Consider the following 21,969-nt stretch of genomic DNA (forward strand, 5'->3'; position numbering starts at 1 on the left):
GTAATACGTATCCGCTGGATAGTGATTTATCCGGTGGATAGCGCTATCCAGCTTTTGAACAACCTGAGCCAGAAGTATAATTGTACGGTAAAACTCAAATGAATTGCAACATCAATTTACTAAAAATATATATAGTCTCTACAATTCCTAATGTCGTAAGGTAGTCCAGCTACATCCTACTGAAGTTATTTAGCAAAACTGTTAAATACAATTAATCACTATTACGAACGCATGATTGAGTGCGACTATAGTAGACCAGCTATACTAGAAACTCGACCAATAAATACAAATTCCGTAACATTTTACCCATACTTCAATCACTTTTGATTACTTTGATCTTGGGGTTTTTTTCTCTTCACCCACGTCATTACGAAAAAACCTAGAAAAGTAGTTAAACTTTTAAAATGAGACCAAATGGTAGTACTTTAACTAAGTAGCAGTACTTTACACTAGCTCTAATATTCAAATTCCTTAAAAAATTTTTGGCATATTACGACCATAATAACTGTCCTTAATAGAGAGGTGTCCGTAAAGAAAGATTTGATGACAATAAATCGATAGTTAATCGATGTGTGAAATCTGTTTTCTGTGAATTGGCAGTAATTTTGATTTTGCGGTTAGATGATGTGAGGTCTGTAACCAAGAAACCTTCGGAGCCGCGCGCATATACTCGCCACCGGCTCCTATCTTCCAAGAGTTTTCCGAATTTTCGACTTTCCCAGACCCTCAAGCTTTCTCGTTTCCAGGCCTTGCACCAGCTCACCAAAAAGAAAAAAAATCAACATGAACACTAAAAAACACAATTCTCGTATCAATAAAGTAAATAATCTTCACTATTACAACAAATCAGATGTTAGTGCCGCCTGTGGTTTGACTGTCTGTTCGAAAAACAGTTATCTTGAGTATCTCTTGACTATCAACTCTGGGTCCAAATAAGAGTGAAACGTAAAAACGCCGATGTATACATGAATGTACAACGCTTACAATCAAACAAGTGAAGCGTTTGATCGGACGTCAGGTAGCCATGTTGAAAATTTCACGTTGCGTTACTATTAACGTTACAAGAAGCATCTCCAGTTTTAAAAGATGAATTAGTATCAATTTAACTTAAGGATCCTTCTTCGAATCCGATGTTTAATGAGGTACAACAATGTCAGATCTTTGCAGATCGACAAAGAGCGGGTAAGAAGTCTAACCTAAGTGCTTAAAAAGTAATAAAAAATATAAAAACATAAAAAAAACTGCTTGAGTTTTGTAACAACTGCCTAGTACAATAACTATATTATATTTTGTAACGAACCTGCTTACGATAACTATATTAATGCAACCACCTCGTTTTACAAAATTTTGAGAATCGGTGAGTCGCGCCGAACATCTCGATCATCTACGTCTGGGGCGATAGTTTAGATGGAAAGGTATTGCTCTAATTATAAAAATATCGTTTATTCTATTTACTGCTATGCTCTATCAGTTTTAACTTGGGTTTGATTATGATGGAAAAAACCTAACTTCACCAGTCCGTTTTGTAGCCTTGATTCTCTTTACCCCTAAAGTCCCAATATTTACAAACAAAATCTCCAGACTGTCTCCTTAAAGAATTATTTGGGATTATTTGATAAAAGATGAAATAATTTTCCCTCTTTAGTGATCATTATATTCATTTCCATAATCTTTTCCTTTGACGGTGTAGTGATATCGTTAGGAGAAAACTGATGTTGGCCACTCTTGCGACTTTAAAGGGTTACAGCAAGGAGTGTGAGCTCCTTTAATTAACTCGCATTCTTTCGTGCAGACATTAACCAACCAGAAGTCGAGGACAGTTTCCAGCTGGCTTCTGATTGGATTAAATCTGTACGAAAGAATGTGTCAATAAATCAAAAGCGGTCACACTTTTGGGCTCCTTGCTGTAACAAGAAGAAAGAAAGAGGCAGTTCAGTCCAACAGTTGCGATTCTAAACTAATTCGCAACTGAAAAAAAATGGTCTGACAGTGCTATGATGATATCATTTCGCTTGATATCCTTGAGGTATTTGCAAAATTCGTACACTGTTAACTGTGGGTGGGCGGTCTTAAGATAGCCGATTACACTTTCCCCTCTTTCTTGGGATCCTTCTAAAGAATCTCTAGTCTCCTCTGCCATTCCATACTTGTGGGCAACTTGCTTCCACCCCCCTGCGTCGGGAACTTTCGTTTGGAGCCGTTTTGCAACACTCTCTAGAATCTGCAGATTATCTTGAAATACTTCAGTTAGATACTTGAATCCTAAAAGCCCAAAAAAAATTAAGAGAGCAGTTTGTAGTTTGTCTAAGAGACCGCGCGAAGAATGGGGCGAGTAAAAGAGCAGAGAGGAGGGGGGGGGGGGGGGGGGGAAGAAAGGAAAAAGAGGAAAGTTTTCCCTGCTTCCCCTACCCTCTTTCATTTTTTGAGCGACCAAAACCGAAAATCCCGTTCTTAGTAGTTCCTCGGTCTTTCTTTGCTCCGAAACCACGCGGAAACGTTTGCTACGTAGACTAGGTTATCTGCAGGAGGCTCCTGTTATCTGAAGTCAGAGGATCGATGCAACGCGGCTTTTTCCGTGAATTGGGCCGATCCCGGTTACCTGAATATAACTGGCCCAAGTTGTTCAAAAGGTAAATAACGCAATCAACCGGATAAATTACTATCAGAACCACTATAATCATAGAAATCGAGCTAAAGAAGTGAGATTCTTTCAGTGGCAGTTAGACCAATTAAATTTTGCCTCTGGCAATGACAACATATCTTTCCCAAGACCTGGCTCTGCTTGCTATCTACCGGATAAATTACTATCCAGAGGATAAGTGATAGGAAATCAAATGCGTTATCCCCTGGAAAGATAAGAGATTAAGAAAGACCAATTATCCTCTCTTGGAAAGACTTAAATCTGGTGGATAGAGTTATCTCCCTTTTGAACGACTGGGTTCTGTTTTAATGTGAGTCGCGGCGAGGAGAAAAAAAGACGAGGCCTTTACAAAGGACAAAGCAGGGGTGTGCTTTAATTGGACGCAAGGGATATTGGAGATAATTAATTAATACATTCAGGGGCGAATTTCTCAGGGGTTCAAAGCTCTGAAGTTCTGTGTGCACTCAAGTTTAAGTTTAGTTTTTTCTTTTCCTCCCCCCTCCCACCCACCACCACTTTTCAGGGTTCTTTCATTACACATCGGCCAAGAAATAGTTAAGATGCAAATTCACGTTAACAAGCATACATGCACCCTATTCTAAAATGGTGGCCAATTTAGTGACTACTTTTGTCTTCACAATAATTGGCCCTCAAGACTCGTTTCAGGGTAAAAGTTCTTTTGAAATCTGCATATGCAATCAAGACAAAGAACTAATTATTACTGGGCTGTCAGAAGAGAACCGATGCATGCGTGATACTTACTCATTCCTTCACGAGGTAAAACGTCTAGTTCTGCCACGCGAGACAGCAGCTTCACAGGCTCAGACTTGTTCTGGCCATCAGAACACCTGACTTCACAAGAATAGCATCCAAAGTCACGTGGCTTAACTGAGTCAAAAACAAGGCTTGAATTTGTTTGTTCTGGTAGCCTTAACTTATCTTTGAGCCACTGATAAGTTATTTTGTTCTTTCCTCTTGCTTCGCAATTAAAGACAACTTTTGAGCCCTCTTTGCCTTTCTGGTCTGTTGGCTGTTGCATGATTGTCAGTGATTCTACTAAAGAAGAAACATTTTATTTGCATGATTCTTCGGACCTCGTCTAACTACACATTTGTAGTTCACAAGAATACGTATTATAAGACAGGCGGACAAGTTCAGCATGTTTGCGGTACAAAAAGCAATACCGTATCCAGACCCTGAGAAAAGGGAGGGGCCCGGTCATCCAGACCCTTAGATAAGGAGGGGGGGGGGGGCGGTCTCCAAAAAAATTTTGGTCTAAAAATAAGGGGGGGGGGCTCCCCTGGATCCCCCACTGTAAAGGAAACTGAGAAGAGGTGGGAGAAATATTTTGATGCTACATCAAGAGGAGAATGGGAATGTTTGGGCCGGTGTCATCTCTGTTAACGGAGAAGTGTCACGAAATTTATCAAATTAGAACAATAGGAGCTGCCACCAAATTGGATGGAACGCAAAAATAACCCCTTAAAACAATAAAAAAAAGGGATAAACGCAACAACAAATATAAAAGGAGGCACGGACGGACAGACTTGAAGAAGATTCAAACGGATTGCAATTCACGGTGGTTCTTGAAAACCAAAAGAATGAGAAAACTTTTTACATGAGGGTTTTTCAACGTTCTTTTTTTGTTGTTTGTAACATTTGATTTAATGTTTGGGATCGTGGAGAGATGAATTGGTTGACCCGAAGTTGTGATTTTGTCATTCACGAACATCAATGCGTAATTGGCATTAGTAAAACCTAACCAGTGGTCTATTATCAAGGCTGCGTTCTGATTGGTTGAGCTACTACTAGGCTATATGTTATAGCCCACTAGTAGCGAAAAGCGCGGGCTTTTTGGCGGCAAAAAAGGATAAAAGTCTAGCTTTAACTAGCTAAAAGTTTTTTATTCTCGATATTTTTGACCAACTAGTTGGATTTTACTAAAACAATTATTCCTCGAGCCCGAATGGCCTCTGAGTCAATAGCCCATTCGGCCTTCTGCCTCATGGGCTATTGACTCGGAGCCCATTCGGGCTCGAAGAATAACTGTTAATTATGACAGCCATGGAAGAGCCTTTTTTTAAACTTCTAAGCTAGTAGATGATACTTAGATGGTTGAAGACTTGCACTGTTTTGAATATTGAATATAATTATATCTTTTACCGCGCTACCCTAACGGCTTTCAGGGAATATATAAATCACAACCAAGAGAGAAGTCAACATTGTGTTGAGAACTTTGCCAGACTGCTTGCGACGCAGTTTACAACAAAGAAATAATGAGTCATGAATCCTTCCTAAAGTGAATCAGAACAGTGAAAGACCCCATGGGTGGTTTGCTTTGTCCCTTGTGTTTGGCACATCAAAGACACAAGGGGCCCATACATTCGATTAGATTATATTTGTAAGCTTTGTGGTCAGTTGGTACGAGGCCTGGAACCAAGAATTATAGGGCGTATAGATTTGACGATGAAGTCAAGTAACTATGCTCTAATACACTCTACTATATGATGGTAGCCTGTTCCAGGCTCCAAGATATGCAAAAAAGGGTGGGGTTGGTGATAGGGAGGGCGGGTCCGCTCCTTCCCCAGATCACGCGCGTCATTTTCGCTTGGCTTGTTTTCGCAGCGTGCACAGTATCTAAGAGCCTGGCCCCGCCGGCTAATATGATGGTCACTGTTAAACTGACGATAATATATTATTAAGAGGAGAAAATTTGTTATCAGGAAATTACAAGTTTTTGGCCTCTGAGAAAATGAGAACTGAAAACAAAAAAATACCCTTACCTTTGAAATCATCTGGATCCTACGTGAAATGAGGCAGAAAAGAAAAAAAAAACAGAAAGAGAATGAAAAAAACAAACAAACAAAAAAGAAAAAAGAACAAACAAACAAAAAAGATCTGACTCAGTAACTGTAAGGTATACTTTATGTACTTACGCAAGGGTTTCACATCAATCAATCAATAAACTTTATTTACCCTCAAATTTACAGTGTAGCATTCAAGTGCTAATATCTTCGAGCCACATAAAGAACGTAAGACAAAGATAAACATAATGGATGTGTCGTTAAACCGAGTATCTTTGAAAATCAAGTACCAAGACGAAGGGAATCAGAACATACTGGTAACGTGATTGGGTAGCTTAAGCAAAGACGACGGCGACGGCTGCAGCGAAAACGTTACTAAAAGGCCAATTCGGGCTGTTTCAAACTTCATCGCGATTAGACCCATTTCGTCCAATTTGTCAAATGTAAGGGAATTCTCCCAAACTAGTATTCTTAAATACTGTAACTAAGCTAAACGAGAAAGACAGAGAGAGAGAGAGAGAGAGAGGCAGATTCATGTGCGTATTTGCTACGATCGATGGGTATTTGCTACAGTAGCAAATACCCATTTTTCCATTTATGGGTATTTGCTACCGTAGCAAATACCCATTGAAATTTCGAGTGGGTATTTGCTACCCAAAATGGGTATTTGCTACCGTAGCAAATACTCACTGAAATTTCGACTGGGTGTTTGTTACCCATAATGGGTATTTGCTACCGTAGCAAATACTCATTAAATTGTAAAGTGGGTATTTGCTACCCATAATGAGTATTTGCTACCGTAACAAATACTCGTAGCGCTTAACAAGGGGCATTTGTTACCATAATTTATGGATATTAGATTCCGTAGCACATTATCAAACTTACAAGTGGATACATGTATGTGCTGCCAACAATAAGCAATAATAATAATAACTTTAGTACTGCTACACGACTTCATATTAATAGCTACGGCTGCAAACAATTTTTAAAGTACATAGATAATTAAAGGCCAAGTAGGGCCAAAACATGGTTCAGCTTGGAGATTTCTGATTTGTATGGAAACAACGCTTGATGAAATTATTGATGAAAGCTATTTTAAAGAGGCAACCCGTTCAAAATAATATATAGTTAGAGCAGAACTTAAAGAGAAATAAATAAACTTTTTTAAAACTAAGTTGTACTTAAAAGGGAAAACGATGGCTTCTTTAGAAGCCACCAAATCTAAAAAAAGTCTATACCAACAGATAGCAAACACGATTAGTCTAATAATAAACAACTGAATATCTGACCCGAAGAACCACCACACCTCGCGGTTGGTGCGTGGTGTACCCATCATATAAGTGATTTCACATTATTTAATATGCAATGTAACTGTTCCCAGCTCTACACTACATAGAACTTCATAGCCCTATATAGCTCTACATAGCCCTACATAGCCGTACATAGCACTTCATAGCCCAATATACCCCTTCTTAGCTCTACATAGCAATAATGGCCGTACATAGCCCTACATGTACATTGCCCTACATCGCCTAATATCCGTACTTAGGAAAATCCAACTAGTGGTCTATTATCAATGCTGCGTTCTGATTGGTTGAGCTACTACTAGGCTATATGTTATAACGCACTAGTAGCGAAAAGTGCCGGCAATTTGGTGGGCAAAAATGATTAAAGTGTAGCCTTAGCTAGCTAAAGTTGTTTCGTCTCAATATTTTTGACCAACTAGTTGGATTTTACTAAAACAATTATTCCTCTCCCCCTCATGGCCTCTCATGAGTCAATAGTCAATTCGGCCTTCGGCCTCAAATAGCCTTAAATAGCCCTAAATAAACCTGCATAGCCCCACATAGCAATATATAGCCGCGCATAGGCGTACCTAAGCCCTACATTGCCGTACATAGCTCTACGTAGCCCTTCATAGCCGTACATAACCGTGCATAGCCGTGCAGAGCGGTACATCGCCCTACACAGCCGTTTATAGCCACGCTTAGCCGTACATAAGCTCTACATAGCCTTAAACAACCGTACCATGCCGTGCATAGCTATACATGGACGTACATAGCCGTACATAGCCGTACGTAGCTATACATAAGTTCTACATAGCCTTACATAGCCGCACATAGCCCTGCATAGCCGCCGTACATAGCCGTGAATAATGCTACATAGCCGTGCATAGCTGTGCATAGCCTTACATAAGCTCCACATAGCCTTACAAGGCCGTACCATGCCCTGCATAGCCATGTATGGCCGTATATAGCCACGCAAAGCCGTACGTAAGCCCTGCATAGCCCTACATAGCCGTACATAACCGTGCATAGCCGTGCAGAGCAGTACATCGCCGTACACAGCCGTTCGTATCGACGCTTAGCCGTACGTACATAAGCTCTACATAGCCTTACATAGCCGTGCATCAGGGGTACCCAACGTCAATGTTCGGAAAATATCTGTTCGGAAAAAGATTTGAGATCTAGAATTTTCGGAACATTCGTTGCAAAATTTCTTGCTTTCCTGCCTCTCCTAGGATTTTCGAATATCTAAAAAATGGTATAATTGCCAATTTTTAACGGATTTTTACCCTAAAAAGGTCACCTAGAATTTTTGGGGAGCCTTTTTTTGGCTGAAAGTTTCGAAAAGGTAAGTTTTAATCCCTAAGATTTTCGGATCACTAGACTTTCAGCTAAGAAATCTGAACAGATGAAAAATTTTTAGGGGATATAAATATGCCTATATCTACCGTTTAAATACTAAAATACGTTTAACAATGCTATGCTTAAGTGTTTTTGAACTATATTCTCGTTGGGTGGCCCCGATGCATAGCCGTACATAGCCGTGCATGGTCATGCATAGTCGTGCATAGCCCTAGATAAGCTCCATTTATCCTTACAAGGCCGTACCATGCCCTGCATAGCCATGTATGGCCGCACATAGCCTTGCATAGCCATGCATGGCCGTATATAGCCATGCATAGCCGTACATAAGCCCTACATAGCCCTACATAACCGTGCATAGCCGTGTAGAGCGCACATCGCCGTACATAGCCGTTCATAGCCACGCTTGGCCGTACATAAGCTCTACATGGCCCTACATAGCCTTAAACAACCGTACCGTGCCGTGCGTAGCCGCGCATGGCCTTTCACAGCCGTGCATAGCCTCGCATAGCAGTACATAGCCGTACATAACCGCATATTGCCTTACATAGCCGTGCATAGCCGCACATAGAAGTACATAGCCGCGTATAGCCATCCATAGCCGTACAGGCCGCACACAGCCATACATAGCTGTGGATAGCCGTGCATAGCCGCACATGGCCGTGCATAGCCGCGCATGGCCTTACACAGCCGTGCATAGCCTCTTATAGCAGTACATAGCCGTACATAACCGCATATTGCCGTACATAGCCGTGCATAGCCGCACATAGAAGTACATAGCCGCGTATAACCATCCATAGCCGTACATAGCCGCGCACAGCCATACATAGCTGTAGATAGCCGTGCATGGCCGCGCATGGCCGTGCATAGCCGCGCATGGCCTTACACAGCCGTGAATAGCCTCGCATAGCAGTACATAGCTGTACATAACCGCGCATTGCCGTACATAGCCGTGCATAGCCGCACATAGAAGTACATAGCCGCGTATAGCCATCCATAGCTGTACATAGCCGCGCACAGCCATACATAGCTGTGGACAGCCGTGCATAGCCGCGCATGGCCATGCATAGACGCGCATGGCCTTACACAGCCGTGCATAGCCTCGCATAGCAGTACATAGCCGTACATAACCGCGCATTCCCGTACATAGCCGTGCACAGCCGCACATGGACGTACATAGCCGCACATAGCCGTACATAGCCGCGGACAGCCATACATAGCTGTGGATAGCCGCACATAGCCGCGCATGGATGTTCATAGCCGCGCATAGCCTCGCATAGCAGTACATAGCAGTACATAACCGCGCATTACCGTAAATTGCCGTGCATAGCCGCACATAGACGTACATAGCCGCGTATAGCCGTATATAGCCGCGCATGGCCGTGCATAGCCTTACACAGCTGTGCATAGCCGTGCATAGCCGTACATAGCTGTAGATAGCCCTACATTTCTGTATTTACCCATACAGGGCCGTACATGGCCGTACAAAGCCGTGCATAGCCGTACATAGCCGTCGATAGCCGTACATAGCCGTACATAACCGTGCATAGCCGTGGAAAGCCGTGCATAGCCCTACATAGCCAAACAAAACCGTGCATAGCCGCGCATAGCCGTACATAGCCGTACATAGCGCTGCATAGCCATACAGAGCCGTACGTAGCCCTAGGTAGCCCTGCACACCCGCACATAGGTGTTCATGGCCGTACATAGCTGTAGATATTCACACATAGTGAAAGTAGGGTTTATACGTCGGGTCGCGTCGTTAAGACTTATGTTAGTTCCGTTTACGTGAAATAAAAGTGACAGTGAGTATAATAATGAACCGGAGAAAAACTAGTGAACATTTCGTTAGTCTTATCAATTTAATTATTCTTATAATTATTGACTATCAATTAAGTATCGAAAGAAGTTCTTTTGTATTTAATTCACAGTCATCAATTTTTTTTTTTAGACGGTGCCCATGTTATCCCTGAAGATGTCAAAAAGCTTTTGCACCCTCTGCCTCTCTCTCAAGTTGCTGACTGCGAGACAACGCGCGCTGTCGGCAAGGTTACTCTTTAGCGATATGTACACGCGTGTATAAAGTAGCCTCTGCCTCCGTCCATTCCCGTGCAAAGAATGTGTACAACAGAAACAATGATAATAATTAGTTTTTAACGAGTTTTCTAAAAGTTTGGATAATGTGTTAGCTTTTCCTTCTACAGCACAGCGTTCATTCCTTCTGCTGTCATGTGTTACCATTTGTGAGCGCGTCATTAAAGAAACACAAGGCTTGGGCAGTTTTGGTCGGATTTGTCAGACGACCGAAAACGATGTTTTATATTAACAAATAAAATGTAAAACTCTTGTGATTTTAGTCATGGAGAAAATTGTATCGTAAAAAGTGAAAATTATTTTTATCTGACAGCCTGTTTAGTGCTGGCACTGCAAAATGCAGCTGAAATGAGTTCGCTTCAGAATTACACATGCTGGCAGATAAAAGCGCCATTTGCTCAAGAATAAAAGTTTGCACGGCTATCCGCAGGTTCCTTTTTTGCACGCAGGTGAATATTGCGAAAACGTAACCCCCACTGTCACAGTACCACTAATCCATGCTCATAAAAATTGCGCAGTAAAATAAAAATGAATAATAAAGAATTAAAATGTCAATGACTACAAGTGTAATAAACGTACGAGATAAACAAAAGGAAAATACAGGTATGGGGAATATAGTTGGTGATCGATTTTTGTCTGAAATATGTTTTTCGCAATGAAAAGTACGTTTTCCTCAAAAAAGGGAAAATGAGTATTTGCGACCCAAATGGGTATTTGCTGCGAAGTAAAGTTTAGCCATTAAATGCTTAAAATAGAAAAACAACAGCTCTTGACAGGTGAAATGTGCGTAAACCATTATGCGAAGCGAGTTGCAAACAACAGTGCTTGGAAAATTCCCCCCCAAAAAGAATTTTTAACTAAAAACTATTGGGGGCACTTTCAAAAAATCTTCATGTTTCAAGTCTTGTTGAAGATGTAGCTTACAACGGGAAAGATTCGTAAATTAATGGTCTGGTAAAAATGAAAATATTACTAATTCCAGCGGTCTTTAGTAGCAATTTTCCTTTTTTCGAGGACCTTTCGAACCGCTGTTTTTTTCGAATTTTTAAAAAAATTTCGTATCTTGTACCTAAAATTGAGTAATTGCTACGTTGGCGAGGTTTGATTGAAAATAGCACGCGCCAAGTTTTAGGGCTGTGTCAGGAAAATGGAAAAAGTTAGAAAATGATTCATAAACTTTACTCTCCATGATTTTAATTCAAACTTTTTTCGAATTTACCGTTTGAAAATAGCAGAGCGAGAACAAGTAGAAAATACGCAGTCGACAATCTAAAGAGAGAGAGAGAGAGAGAGAGAGAGAAAACAATGACCAGAAAACCTCGCCGGAATCATGTTAGGATTTTGATATATCGAGCGTGGGCTACTAGTTGGCCTGAGAAAACAGCCGATATTTGGCGACGCTACCACTGGTTTCCCCGCCAAACGACGTCTGAGAAACAAGTGCAGAAATTTCATGCCGATGACGCGTCACTACCCAGATCTAGGTAGTGGTTCCGATTGGTTGAATCAAATTTCTCACGCGGCATGACCAATCAGAAGCACTACCCAGATCTGGCTGGTGACGCGTCATCAGTATGGAATTTCTGCGCTCGTTTCTCAGACGTCATTTGGCGGGGATACCAATGGTAGCGTCGCCAAATGTCGGCTGTTTTCTCAGGCTAGCTACTAGTACGTTTATGTTGCATTAATTTAAGTAGTCATACCTCGTCTTGTACAGGCTGATAATCTTTACTACCAAGGGATAGCTTTCTTATTAATTGCGGCAGTCTTATTGAGCCACTAGAACTTCTCCTTCTCTGTCCACCCTCTGCTCCTATGACAAGGGAACGTTAGAATCACGAAAAAGTATATGATGATCATAATCTTTTTTAGGTCTCACAATTTTTAGTCGCGGCCAAGTCCATAAAGTACTGCTTCACTTTATTGTTGTTTCAGGGTAGTTAAAAGAAAAAATGAAGTAAAAAAGGTTAATAGTTTAGGAAAATGCCTTGTATTATCCTAAAATGTTATTAAATACAATACACCCTTCAATGAAAGGTCACACAAAACGTTAAAAGTAAGTACAGCTTAAGGTGAGTGTACTGAAAGGTTTCCTTAAAAGGCTATCTTTTTACGTTTCGATTTTAACGGCCCCTGGCAAGAAAATGACGTAACAAGATGAACGAATGCACGTGAAGAGATAAAGTCAAATATGAAAAAGAAATACAAAACAAAACAAAACAAACTGCTGTCATGGTAAGAAGTTCGAATCCATCATTCTCACATTGCCCATAATGCATCTTGTTTATCCCCCAAATTTTGCATCAGATTGTTTCCTATTCCTCCTGGGCCCAGTTATGCGAAAGCCGATTAGCGCTTAACCCCGGGTTAAATTTAACCTGCGTTTCTTTTTCTTATGTTCCAAAACATTTTCTCAGACAATTTTCTCTGTTACTTTTAGAGCTTCCAATCATCAACTTGTAGACAAAAAGAATTAAAACTGAAATGCTTTTTGAGCTTTCAAATCCGAATTTAAATCTCGTACTAACCCTTGGTTATCTTAACCCAGCTTTGAACAACTCGGCCCCGGGTATTACAGTGACGTCCCAAGAGAAATCCAAAACAGTGGTTACGCAAAATCTTGAGGGTAAACAAAGTGCATTAAGGTCTATGTAAAAATAGAATAAAGCTCGTTTTTTACTTTATAAGTTTAGTTCAGTACGAAGAGAAGTAATTTGTTAAATCATCACTTCCGTGAAAAATATACTTTTCTCCTGTCGATTCTGCGAAGTCATTTTAACGCAAAAATCCGTTAAAAAGCAAACAAATGGACAAGAGCCAGAACAGGAAAAAAAGGATTGTTTGGAAAACAGTCTGTTATCGTCAAGTTTGAGCTCAGTCAGACAATAGAGAGATTTTGAGCGCCGGTCACTGCGGCAAACGTGGATTTGTGCCACATGACCAGGTTTTCTCTTTACTTGTCTTTAACTGCTCTTTACTTCTTCAAAAAATGAGTAGTTTCTTGCCATTTTCATCCATATGAATTGTTTTGGACTGTTTTTATTTTGAGATATTCTTAACTTGAGCCTGCCGTTTGCTTTAAACGTGACTCTAAATCAGTCTTGTGCAATCACCAAAAATGTTAAAAAATGTTACTTTTTGCGTGCCATGGCGTATGCTTTATAAGAGGGTTCGCTATGATCTACGTACAGTATAACATCGTGTTATATCATCATACTATGTTCTACTAGATGTTCTATCCTTAATGTACCTTCAGCGCTTTCACCATGAATCGAGTCTTTCCTTCCAGCTGAATACCGCACTGTGAGATCTAGCAATTTTTCACCTTCGTCATCATTTGGAGCTAAGAATTAAATATTTAACAGATAAAGTTTAGACACAAATATAGTTGCGTACAACCTCAGACAAAACTTGTTGTGGTCGTGACGCATTGCAAAATTGCCCTAGTCAGCTCTAAACCATCGCTTTCTCCTTGTTTTACGATGCTGATCCTTATTGCGGTATTTTCTAGCTCCCACGCTGAAAACAAAAATACCTACTTTTTTCCCTGTCACCCTGACAAACATAAAAACCATCGTCAAAACAAGGACCGTTTTTCTCCCTCGCCTTATCCTCCAGTGTTGGCTCCTGACAAAAAAACATTGAATTGGGGGTGGGGAGGGGGTGACTGTTCTGTCTAGAAAACATATTTTTGTGGCGCGAAACTGGGAAACAGATGGAACTGCACGTGCAACCGTTTAATCCAAGGTTGTCCCGTAAGACTTTGTCCACAAATTAACAAGTATAAGTAGAGCATTGCTACATATTTTTAAAATTTGTTTCCATTAGTCGGATGAATCAAACTAGCAAAATGCGCTTTAGTTGGCAACGTTTTTACTAACGTTTTGGGAGAGCCCTGGGACCTTCCATTAAAAATGGTACACTGTAGGTCTATAGCAAGGAATGAAACAACACTCCCGTATTTTGACTCATCGGTCGAGGCACTTTTTCTTTAGTTTAGGCGGGAAAGTTTTGCATCAGCGAGTAAAGTCGCAACGACCAAACTTAAAGCGCGCGTACTGCAGTTTCCTTGCTTTCTTGGCTCTTTAATTCACCATCAATGTTCTTACCGTCGGTTATTTCTGTAAGCTACAACCATGGACAAAAGTCTTGGGACACTTTTGCATTCTGGGGTGTTTTCCAATACACACAGGCCCAAACCCTCCCCTCACCCCACAAAAGAGTTGGACGCCTGCATCTGGAACAGATCTAGAATTTTTTTCCCAGTTTCAACTTTGTATAGGGTGGGGGGGGGGGGGGGGGGGGGAGGGAGAAATGAAAGAATATTTCGAAAAGGATGCACTTTTTTATGAGGGAACACAGAATAGAGAGAAAAATATGAATACTGCATTACTGTCCCAAGGACGTTTGTCCATGATTCTACCTTACTCTCGATACAAGTTCAGTAGTAGTTCTCTCAAATTACCAGTGACATTTCCAGATCTCGAGCTTAACATTTCCAGGACCTGCAGTTTGAGGAAGAAGGGCGCTTAAGCAAAGACGACGGCCACGAAACCGAGAGCGGAAAGAATAATAAAAAGCCTTTTTAACATTTTCTTGCTGTTGAACGTCTACGATGCAACATTTCAAAAATTAACATTTTATAGAAGACATGACCATAAGACAACGATTTCTTTTACTGAATGTAGATACCGTTTCTTAGAATTCAACCACAGAGAAATTAATCAACATTTGGCCAATTGAAAGAGAAAATAACGTGAGTGATTATGGTTGAGACAGAGCAAATTCACGTTTTGGGCGACGTTTTCGCTGCTGTCGCTGTCGTGTCGGTTTAAGCTCCCAAGTAGTCGATAATGGGAAAAAACTAAATCGCGCACATTTGGGAATGGTTGGAAAAGATCTTTTTACTGTAAAAGTTGGAGGCTGAAGGTATCTTTGAAAAAAAGGTTTAACTGCAGATGTGCACCTGACGTCACAAGTTAGTACAAGAGAGACCTGATTCCAGATGGACGGTTATGGTTTGAATATGGACTTCGCATTAGGTTTACTCTTAAACATGGACCTGGAGTAGATCAGCGTACATTACTGATGTTCATAGTGTTAATAATGTAAAATATATTTTATTTCTGACCTTCCCTGCTGCGTTGGCGTTTCACTAGGCGCTTGGTACGTTGAATGACATCAGGTAAGTCATCCAGTTCATCATCAGTATGACAAGGTGTACCCTGAGCCGATGAAGCAAAACCTTCGTTCTGTAACCACGGTTGTAATCTGGACACGTGAGAAACTTCTTGGTCTTGTGGTGTATGCGCCTCAGGAATGATGACTTGATTTTCTGGACATGCTGTTTCTAAATAATTTTCGCAGAAAAATTATGTAACAGAGATTATGAGTTCCGATGCATTGTGTAATTTATTGTACATTTGAAAGACCTGAAAAATAATGCTTGCCAGTCAAAGCTGTTTAATCAATAACATATTGGCAATAAGCTTTTAATCAAGTGTCTTTTTATTAAGCAAGAAAAGAATACCACGACTAAACAATGAAAGCGGTGGCTTATGAAAATAGAAGAGTGGAAGACAAATTTTAACCGGGCCCGAGAAGGCATTCCGTAAATTACAGAAGCAGTAACTTTCTTTTTTTCTTTAAAATATCTTTGAAAAAAAAAAAAAAAAGCTTGAATAAAAGTACACGTTTGTGTCTTCTGCATCCCCTTCAAGGCGAGATGCCCTACTTTAAAAAGCTCGGTTACGGACGCTCACTAGGCTTGGTGAGAAGAAAAGATGCAGGCCTAGTTAACCCTCTTTTTCATTGACATAATCTGCTTAGTCTCTTTCCTTGCCCACCAGAGAAAGTTCTCTTAATCAAAACATGCTAGCCCTGAGCTATCGGAGAGCACTTTTGGGTACCACGCCCTAACCTTGTAAGCTGCAGTTTAAATTTAATGGGCCATTTCCGAGTTGCCCAAAACCTCTGTTTTAAGGTGAGGCTAAGTCCTAGGCCACTGACATGAAAATGATGTTTTTTTTTTATTATCATGTGAATAAAATCATTTTTACAAGAATATTTGTTTTGCACCTTGTTTTGAAAGTGAGAGTCTTTGGAATTTGAAATAGCCATTTTTTTTTTTTAAATAAAACACATTTTTATTGTTACTGTATGTATTAGGTTAACAAACAACTAGACCAGCACTGAAACACATAGAGCAATAATTTCCAGCAATACACAATAGGCAAATTTATGCACTTTGCTGTGAGTTGAACCTGTGACCTCACAATACCAGTGCGATGCTCTAACCAACTGAGCTATGAGGCCACTGGTCATTGTGGGGGCTGGTCAATTACTGTATGTGTTCATATTTTTTCGTGAAAGAAATGAATGTGATAGATGTATATGAAATAAATCATGTAACAACTGCAGAAACGAAATCCGCAGTTCTTATATGATTTATTTCATATAATCTATCACATTCATCTCTTTCCATGAATATACAAACACATAATTGACCAGCTTCCAACATTGAGTGGCTTCACAGCCTAGTTAGTTAGAGCATTTTTGCACCGCTATCGCGAGGTCACAAGTTCAAATCCCGTTGAAGTCCTGAATTTTTTTCAGGCTTCTTAATGCTATTACATAAAATGTGTTCACAACCTGCGAGGATCATTCTTCATTTGATATAAATTTGCATTCACAAATTTTAAAATTAAGAGAATGAATTATGAAAAAATTAATATAACCTTCAAAAAAAAAAAAAAAAAACATCTCAGCACTTACTTGGACTTTCTGTCTTTTCTTGTACATTCTCACCATTTATTGGTAGTATGTTGTTAGGTTGTGAAGGTCCACTTGCTGTTGGGGTATTTGTATCAAGTTTTGCTTTACTCTGTCTATTATAATATAATATTGTTCCAACCAGAGCAGCAAGAACTATACCAACAAGTACACCCAACACAATAATTATTGTAAGGGTGTTGTTCTGGGGACTTGTGGGTGGGTCTGTAGTTGAGGATGATGACGACAATGATGACGACAATGATGATGATGAAGACAATGATGATGACAATGATGATGATGATGATGATGATGATGATGAGGATGACACTGGTGATGATGACGATGGTGATGATGATGATGATGACGCTGGTGATGATGACGATGGTGATGATGATGATGATGATGATGATGATGATGATCGACTTGTAGACTCAGAAAGCAGATTTGTTGTAGATGTTGGCTTAGGGGCACATTTCTTACTCTTTCGTTGGCTGCAGTGTTGATTCGTAGCATTCAAGCCCTGCATTACACATTCCTCCTGTATGACATCTTTCCCATCAAAACAGCAATATGAACATTGCTGACAACTATGAATATGTGGAGTCTTCTCAACAAAGTAATAGCCCTTGCGGCAAGTTCCACTGCACTTTGTATCTGACAATTTTGTGCAGTTAGAAGCCACTACCTCATGTGTTATGCATTCATGACAATTCTGGCAGGAGGCTGAGTCATACGTATTTGAGAATGTTCCAGGAGGACAGGGTTGGCATTCAATTTTTTGTGTTGGGGATATGTCACTTCCACATACTGGAGACAATCCCAATCCAGGATGACATTTGGCACAGGATAAGCACCGAACAAAATTACCATTTTCCTTTACTGTGTAATCATCTTGTGAACAAATTTGCCGGCACTCATGAGGTAACTAGTACAAAAAAATTTAAGAAAAAAGACAAAGGAAAGAAAACTGTACCACTTCCTTGGTGTTGCAGGTGGTAAAAATCAACAAATGACATGAAAGTTAACATATAGAAAAAAGATAAAAATTTTATTACTTTTTTATTTACCTTATTATAATTATATTAATATTGATATATATCTCAATTAAAAGAAAGATTTGGTCAGAGTTCTTTGCAAGCAGCATCATAAGCCAAAAAATTGGCAGCAAAAAGGACTTCAGCCCACATAATTTATATTTAATTACTTGGCAGAAAAAATCTGATCATGGTGTTAGCACCAAATCCTGTAGTAACAGTGTTCCATAATTATTACGACATGTACCGGTAGACATAAATGATGTTCACATTTCTACGTAAAAAAACTAGGGAAATCCTATCGCCACTTACTACTTGGAGGTTCTGTTTAAAGTGCTATTAATATTCATATCTGTCTGGATTTGCAAAAAGGTATCTCCAGGTACCTGATCGACATTCTCATCTGAGGTTTGTTTACTTAGCTATATTTCTTTGTTATGAATTTTTGAGTACACAAATCCTCTAACAGACTGCACTGTATAGACATAAAATCATGTGTTTATAATGCTGGTTACATCATTTTTCTTCACCCCCCCCCCCCCCCCTCAACCCTAACCCCAAAAGTAGCCTGTTCACAGACCCTCTATTTTCTCTTCGAAGTCTGTCGAGCGCGGGTGATAAAATATGAACCGCAAGGGATTTATTGACTGCCAGCGCAAGGGGGTAGTGGTGGGGGAAGAAGAAAATAGACAGTCTGTAGGCATCTTTGGGAGCAACTGAAAAGAAAGAAGAAAAGCAAATTACCATTGGCTGAACGGCGATTATCCTGTCATTATCATGTCAATGACTCATCACCCTCGCGTCATGTGAGTAGAAGCATTTGTCATTGCCTAGACATGCTAACCGCGAAACTTACTATTGTAATTTGCAAAAAAAAAATAACATCCATTGAAAGCGCCACCGCCTTGTGAACTTGGGATTGAGTCATACTACAAGCTTGTGTTGACCATGTTGACAATAATTATCTTTTGTATTGGAGTGTAGAATTCTTGAAGCAATGAGAGAAGCTGGCATTTCAGCCATTGCATTACCTTGCCGCGGAACTCTGAGGTGATGCAAACATTCTGTTTTTTTAAAAACCTAAAGCTATCATCGTAGTGCTCGCTTTTTTGAAAGCTGGCTTTAAAAATACAAGAAAATCCAGCTCAGGTGCTTCTAACCTGACTACTGCAAGGTGAACAAACCCTTCTTGACTGATCTTCTATTTGCGAAACGGTAAAACCAAGATCTCTTAAATTGTCCGCCGTTTTGTAACACCTTGATGAACACTCTCAAAACTCTAAAAAAGATTTTCTGTAGCTTTATGGGAACGGGATACCCAGTACTATTGCTGTATACAAAGCACCCACATATCCAATAATAATCCGACATGTCAATTTTTTTCGGCTTCGGACCTCTTTTAGCTGGCTTTATTGGCGTAGAAGCAGTTTAGGGAGGGTCTAAGAAGACATGCTTCAACAAACACACGACTCCGAGAGTCACTGTTGTTTGATTGTAAAATACTTAAACCAATTACACAAGCAATTTATAATTATCTCCAACTCCATTGGTGAAATGTGGAGGTGACAATGATGAGGCATTGACATGGGGGAGGGACTTAATAAACCTCTTTTCTCCCAAAGATGTCTACAGATGTTCTTTATTTTTCTTTCTTGCAGTCCGCACTCATTTTTGCACGCTTGCTTCGCTCGCGAGCTTGCCTATGTTTTTGAAAAGAACGAAAAGAAAAATAAAACAACGTCTGTGTACAGGCTACCCTAAATGTGGTAAATTTTTGTTTCCTTTTTACTGTCAGTGCAGTCCAATTTGTCTGTAATCAATTATTGATTACAGACAAATTGGACTGCATGCACTGACAGTCCTATTACCTTTATATACTAATAATATTGTTCAAAATAACTGGTCACTAGCTGGCTGCTACATTAATTGGTGGTGTAATATAGAGGTTCGACAGTATTAGATTGGTCAATAATAAAAGTGCAAATATCTACTATTTTAAGCAAGCCATACAGAGCAAGTGCACAGTGTGCGCCAGTTTTTAATGTTATGTAATTCATGTAGTCAATCCTTTAATTGCATTTTCATACTGACAGTTGCATCTAGGCTTGAATAATACTGTGTTAGCTTTTGAACTACATGGTGTTGAATCAGGTGACATCTTGATTGAATTCTAATGTCACTGTTTTAATAGACCTAATAAAATGCACTCACCAACAGTTGTGAACAAACACCGAGAAAAATCACCAGAGTTGATGACTGCATAATTTATCACGTCAAATTAGGGGCATGCCGTCGTGGATGGTTCCCTCGGCTTTATAATTGTCTGAAAGACAAAATAGCAAAGAATGTTGTGTTCGTCGAACGTTCTGTTAGAACTACTACTACTCTAAATGTCAACACAACTGTCAGGCGAACATGCAGTGCGTCATAACGACGGATCGATGAAATCTACATTAGGCTTTTTGGCGCTTTTCTGTATCGGTCTGGCTTTGAAAGGTCTCTCGTGACAATAAAATGCTAATGATAGTAATTAAATAGGATTGACTTGACGACTCAGGAAACTGTTTAAAGCAGCCGCCCTCAGGTTTAAACCGTGTTAAATGATTTGACAAATGAACGGAAGTTGATCGCCCAACTACATTTTCCTCCACTTCCTAACACTGCTCATTTAGATTAATATTTGACTAAAACATTACCTGTAGTAATCCTCTTTCTCTTCACTCCGTTTTACGATTCACTAAACCAATTTTCCACATTTAATAAACTCTGAAAAGGGGTGAAGATAATCAGAAATTGAAGCATCATCATCCGAACTTTGATCTAAGGAACGACGCCAGACCCAGTCTCCCAGCGAAAAGCATCGCGTGACTTTGATGAAGACCACACGTTTAATACTTGACGCATTTTTCACGCAACCAATTAATAAAATCTTAATTGATCCAAACCACATCCTCTTTGTCCCTTGGAGAACTCTAAAATTAGTGACAATTTAATGTTATTCAATTTATTCTTCTCCTATTGCATTGTTGTATTCACCCGCTTCTTTCAGATAATTTTTCCCAATAAGAAAATGAGCTGAAGTGTTTCCCGAGATTTCGTCACACCCACAAAACGTGACTACTGCCTCAGGCGAATCCACAACTGCTTGTTACCTCATTATTGGCAGACAAGGGAAACCTAGTCAAGTCATTAAACTCCATGCAATGAAAAAGATTTAGGATCGCATGGGAGATGGGAAGGGTCAGTGGCAATTTCTACGTACCTCCATGGCCTGTACAGGATCCGGCAATCTTTGCTGCTGGTTTGTCACTGTGGTTTTTCTTTTATAAGTGTTTTTAAAATAAGCGACGCCCACATTGAAAGGAGATTCTGATACAGTTTTGCCGAATTTTTCTTGAAATGTGTACACCCATTTTTTCAGTGGTAACTAAGCGGCTCCTTCACCTTTAGGGTTCTTTTTAGTCGTTCTGCCAACTTGAAAGTTCGATGTCTAGTTTGATGGCTTTGGAAACGCCTGCGAGCAAGCTCTTCATCTGAGGGATTCACGAGTAGTCACGCAAGACTAAGCCGCACGCGAAAGAAGACGCGTGTGCGAGGGTCGTTAACTCTCAACTCGCTCGGTTGGTCAATGTCTTTCCCAGGGCCCTCTTCTACCGCCCCCTCTCGCCTTCCCGGACAGGTGTCACAGCGTTTTGGGCATCCCCGCGTTTTGGGCATCCCCATTCCCATATCCCTAGCGTTTTGGGCATCCCCGGTGGGGGATGCCCAAAACGCTGATCGCTTCGACTTTGCCTGAATTATTTCAGACTGGGGAAAAGTCGGGATTGTTAATCACGAATTTACGGCTGAATAGTGTAGATGCATGTTAGAATTATATCGTCTGACACTTTTCGCGGGTTTATTGCGCAGAAAAAAAAACCCATAGGCAGTAAACGTTGGCTCAAAACATGACGAAACTGAAATTTATAAACGCA

At 40.2% G+C, this 21,969-nt stretch overlaps 2 protein-coding genes across 4 annotated transcripts in view; both read right to left on the minus strand.

The window, feature by feature from the left end:
- LOC140947517 (allene oxide synthase-lipoxygenase protein-like) overlaps positions 1-1,593 on the minus strand; it is a 114,394-nt gene extending 112,801 nt beyond the window's left edge. The window contains exon 1 of the mRNA XM_073396646.1: positions 1,584-1,593. The gene's annotated coding sequence lies outside the window, so the exon portion shown is untranslated. The remainder of the gene's footprint in view (positions 1-1,583) is intronic.
- Positions 100-20,831, minus strand: LOC140947519 (uncharacterized). Of its 3 annotated transcripts, none has more exons than XM_073396649.1 (9): positions 20,692-20,831; positions 20,207-20,318; positions 16,962-17,886; positions 15,319-15,537; positions 13,438-13,530; positions 11,891-11,994; positions 5,425-5,443; positions 3,404-3,697; positions 100-2,262 (listed from the first exon to the last, which is right to left on the minus strand). In XM_073396649.1, the coding sequence occupies exons 2-9, from the start codon at positions 20,255-20,257 to the stop codon at positions 1,958-1,960; spliced, it is 2,010 nt and encodes a 669-aa protein (XP_073252750.1). In that variant the 5' UTR covers positions 20,258-20,318; positions 20,692-20,831; the 3' UTR covers positions 100-1,957. The 3 variants fall into 3 exon arrangements, with proteins under 3 accessions (XP_073252750.1, XP_073252749.1, XP_073252748.1); XM_073396648.1 differs by having other exon boundaries at positions 3,404-3,694; positions 11,891-12,000; XM_073396647.1 differs by having other exon boundaries at positions 11,891-12,000.
- Between the last annotated feature and the right edge of the window lie 1,138 nt (positions 20,832-21,969).

The sequence above is a fragment of the Porites lutea genome, chromosome 9, assembly GCF_958299795.1.
Source record: "Porites lutea chromosome 9, jaPorLute2.1, whole genome shotgun sequence".
Lineage (NCBI taxonomy): Eukaryota > Metazoa > Cnidaria > Anthozoa > Scleractinia > Poritidae > Porites > Porites lutea.

Coding starts and splice junctions, on each gene's coding strand:
- LOC140947519 (XM_073396647.1), bottom strand. CDS start 20,257: ATGCAGTCATCAACTCTGGTGATTTTTCTCGGTGTTTGTTCACAACTG. Junction 15,538..16,961: donor AGAAAAGACAGAAAGTCCAA/GTAAGTGCTGAG, acceptor AAAATTATTTAG/AAACAGCATGTCCAGAAAAT. Junction 12,001..13,437: donor TCATGGTGAAAGCGCTGAAG/GTACATTAAGGA, acceptor CCCTTGTCATAG/GAGCAGAGGGTGGACAGAGA.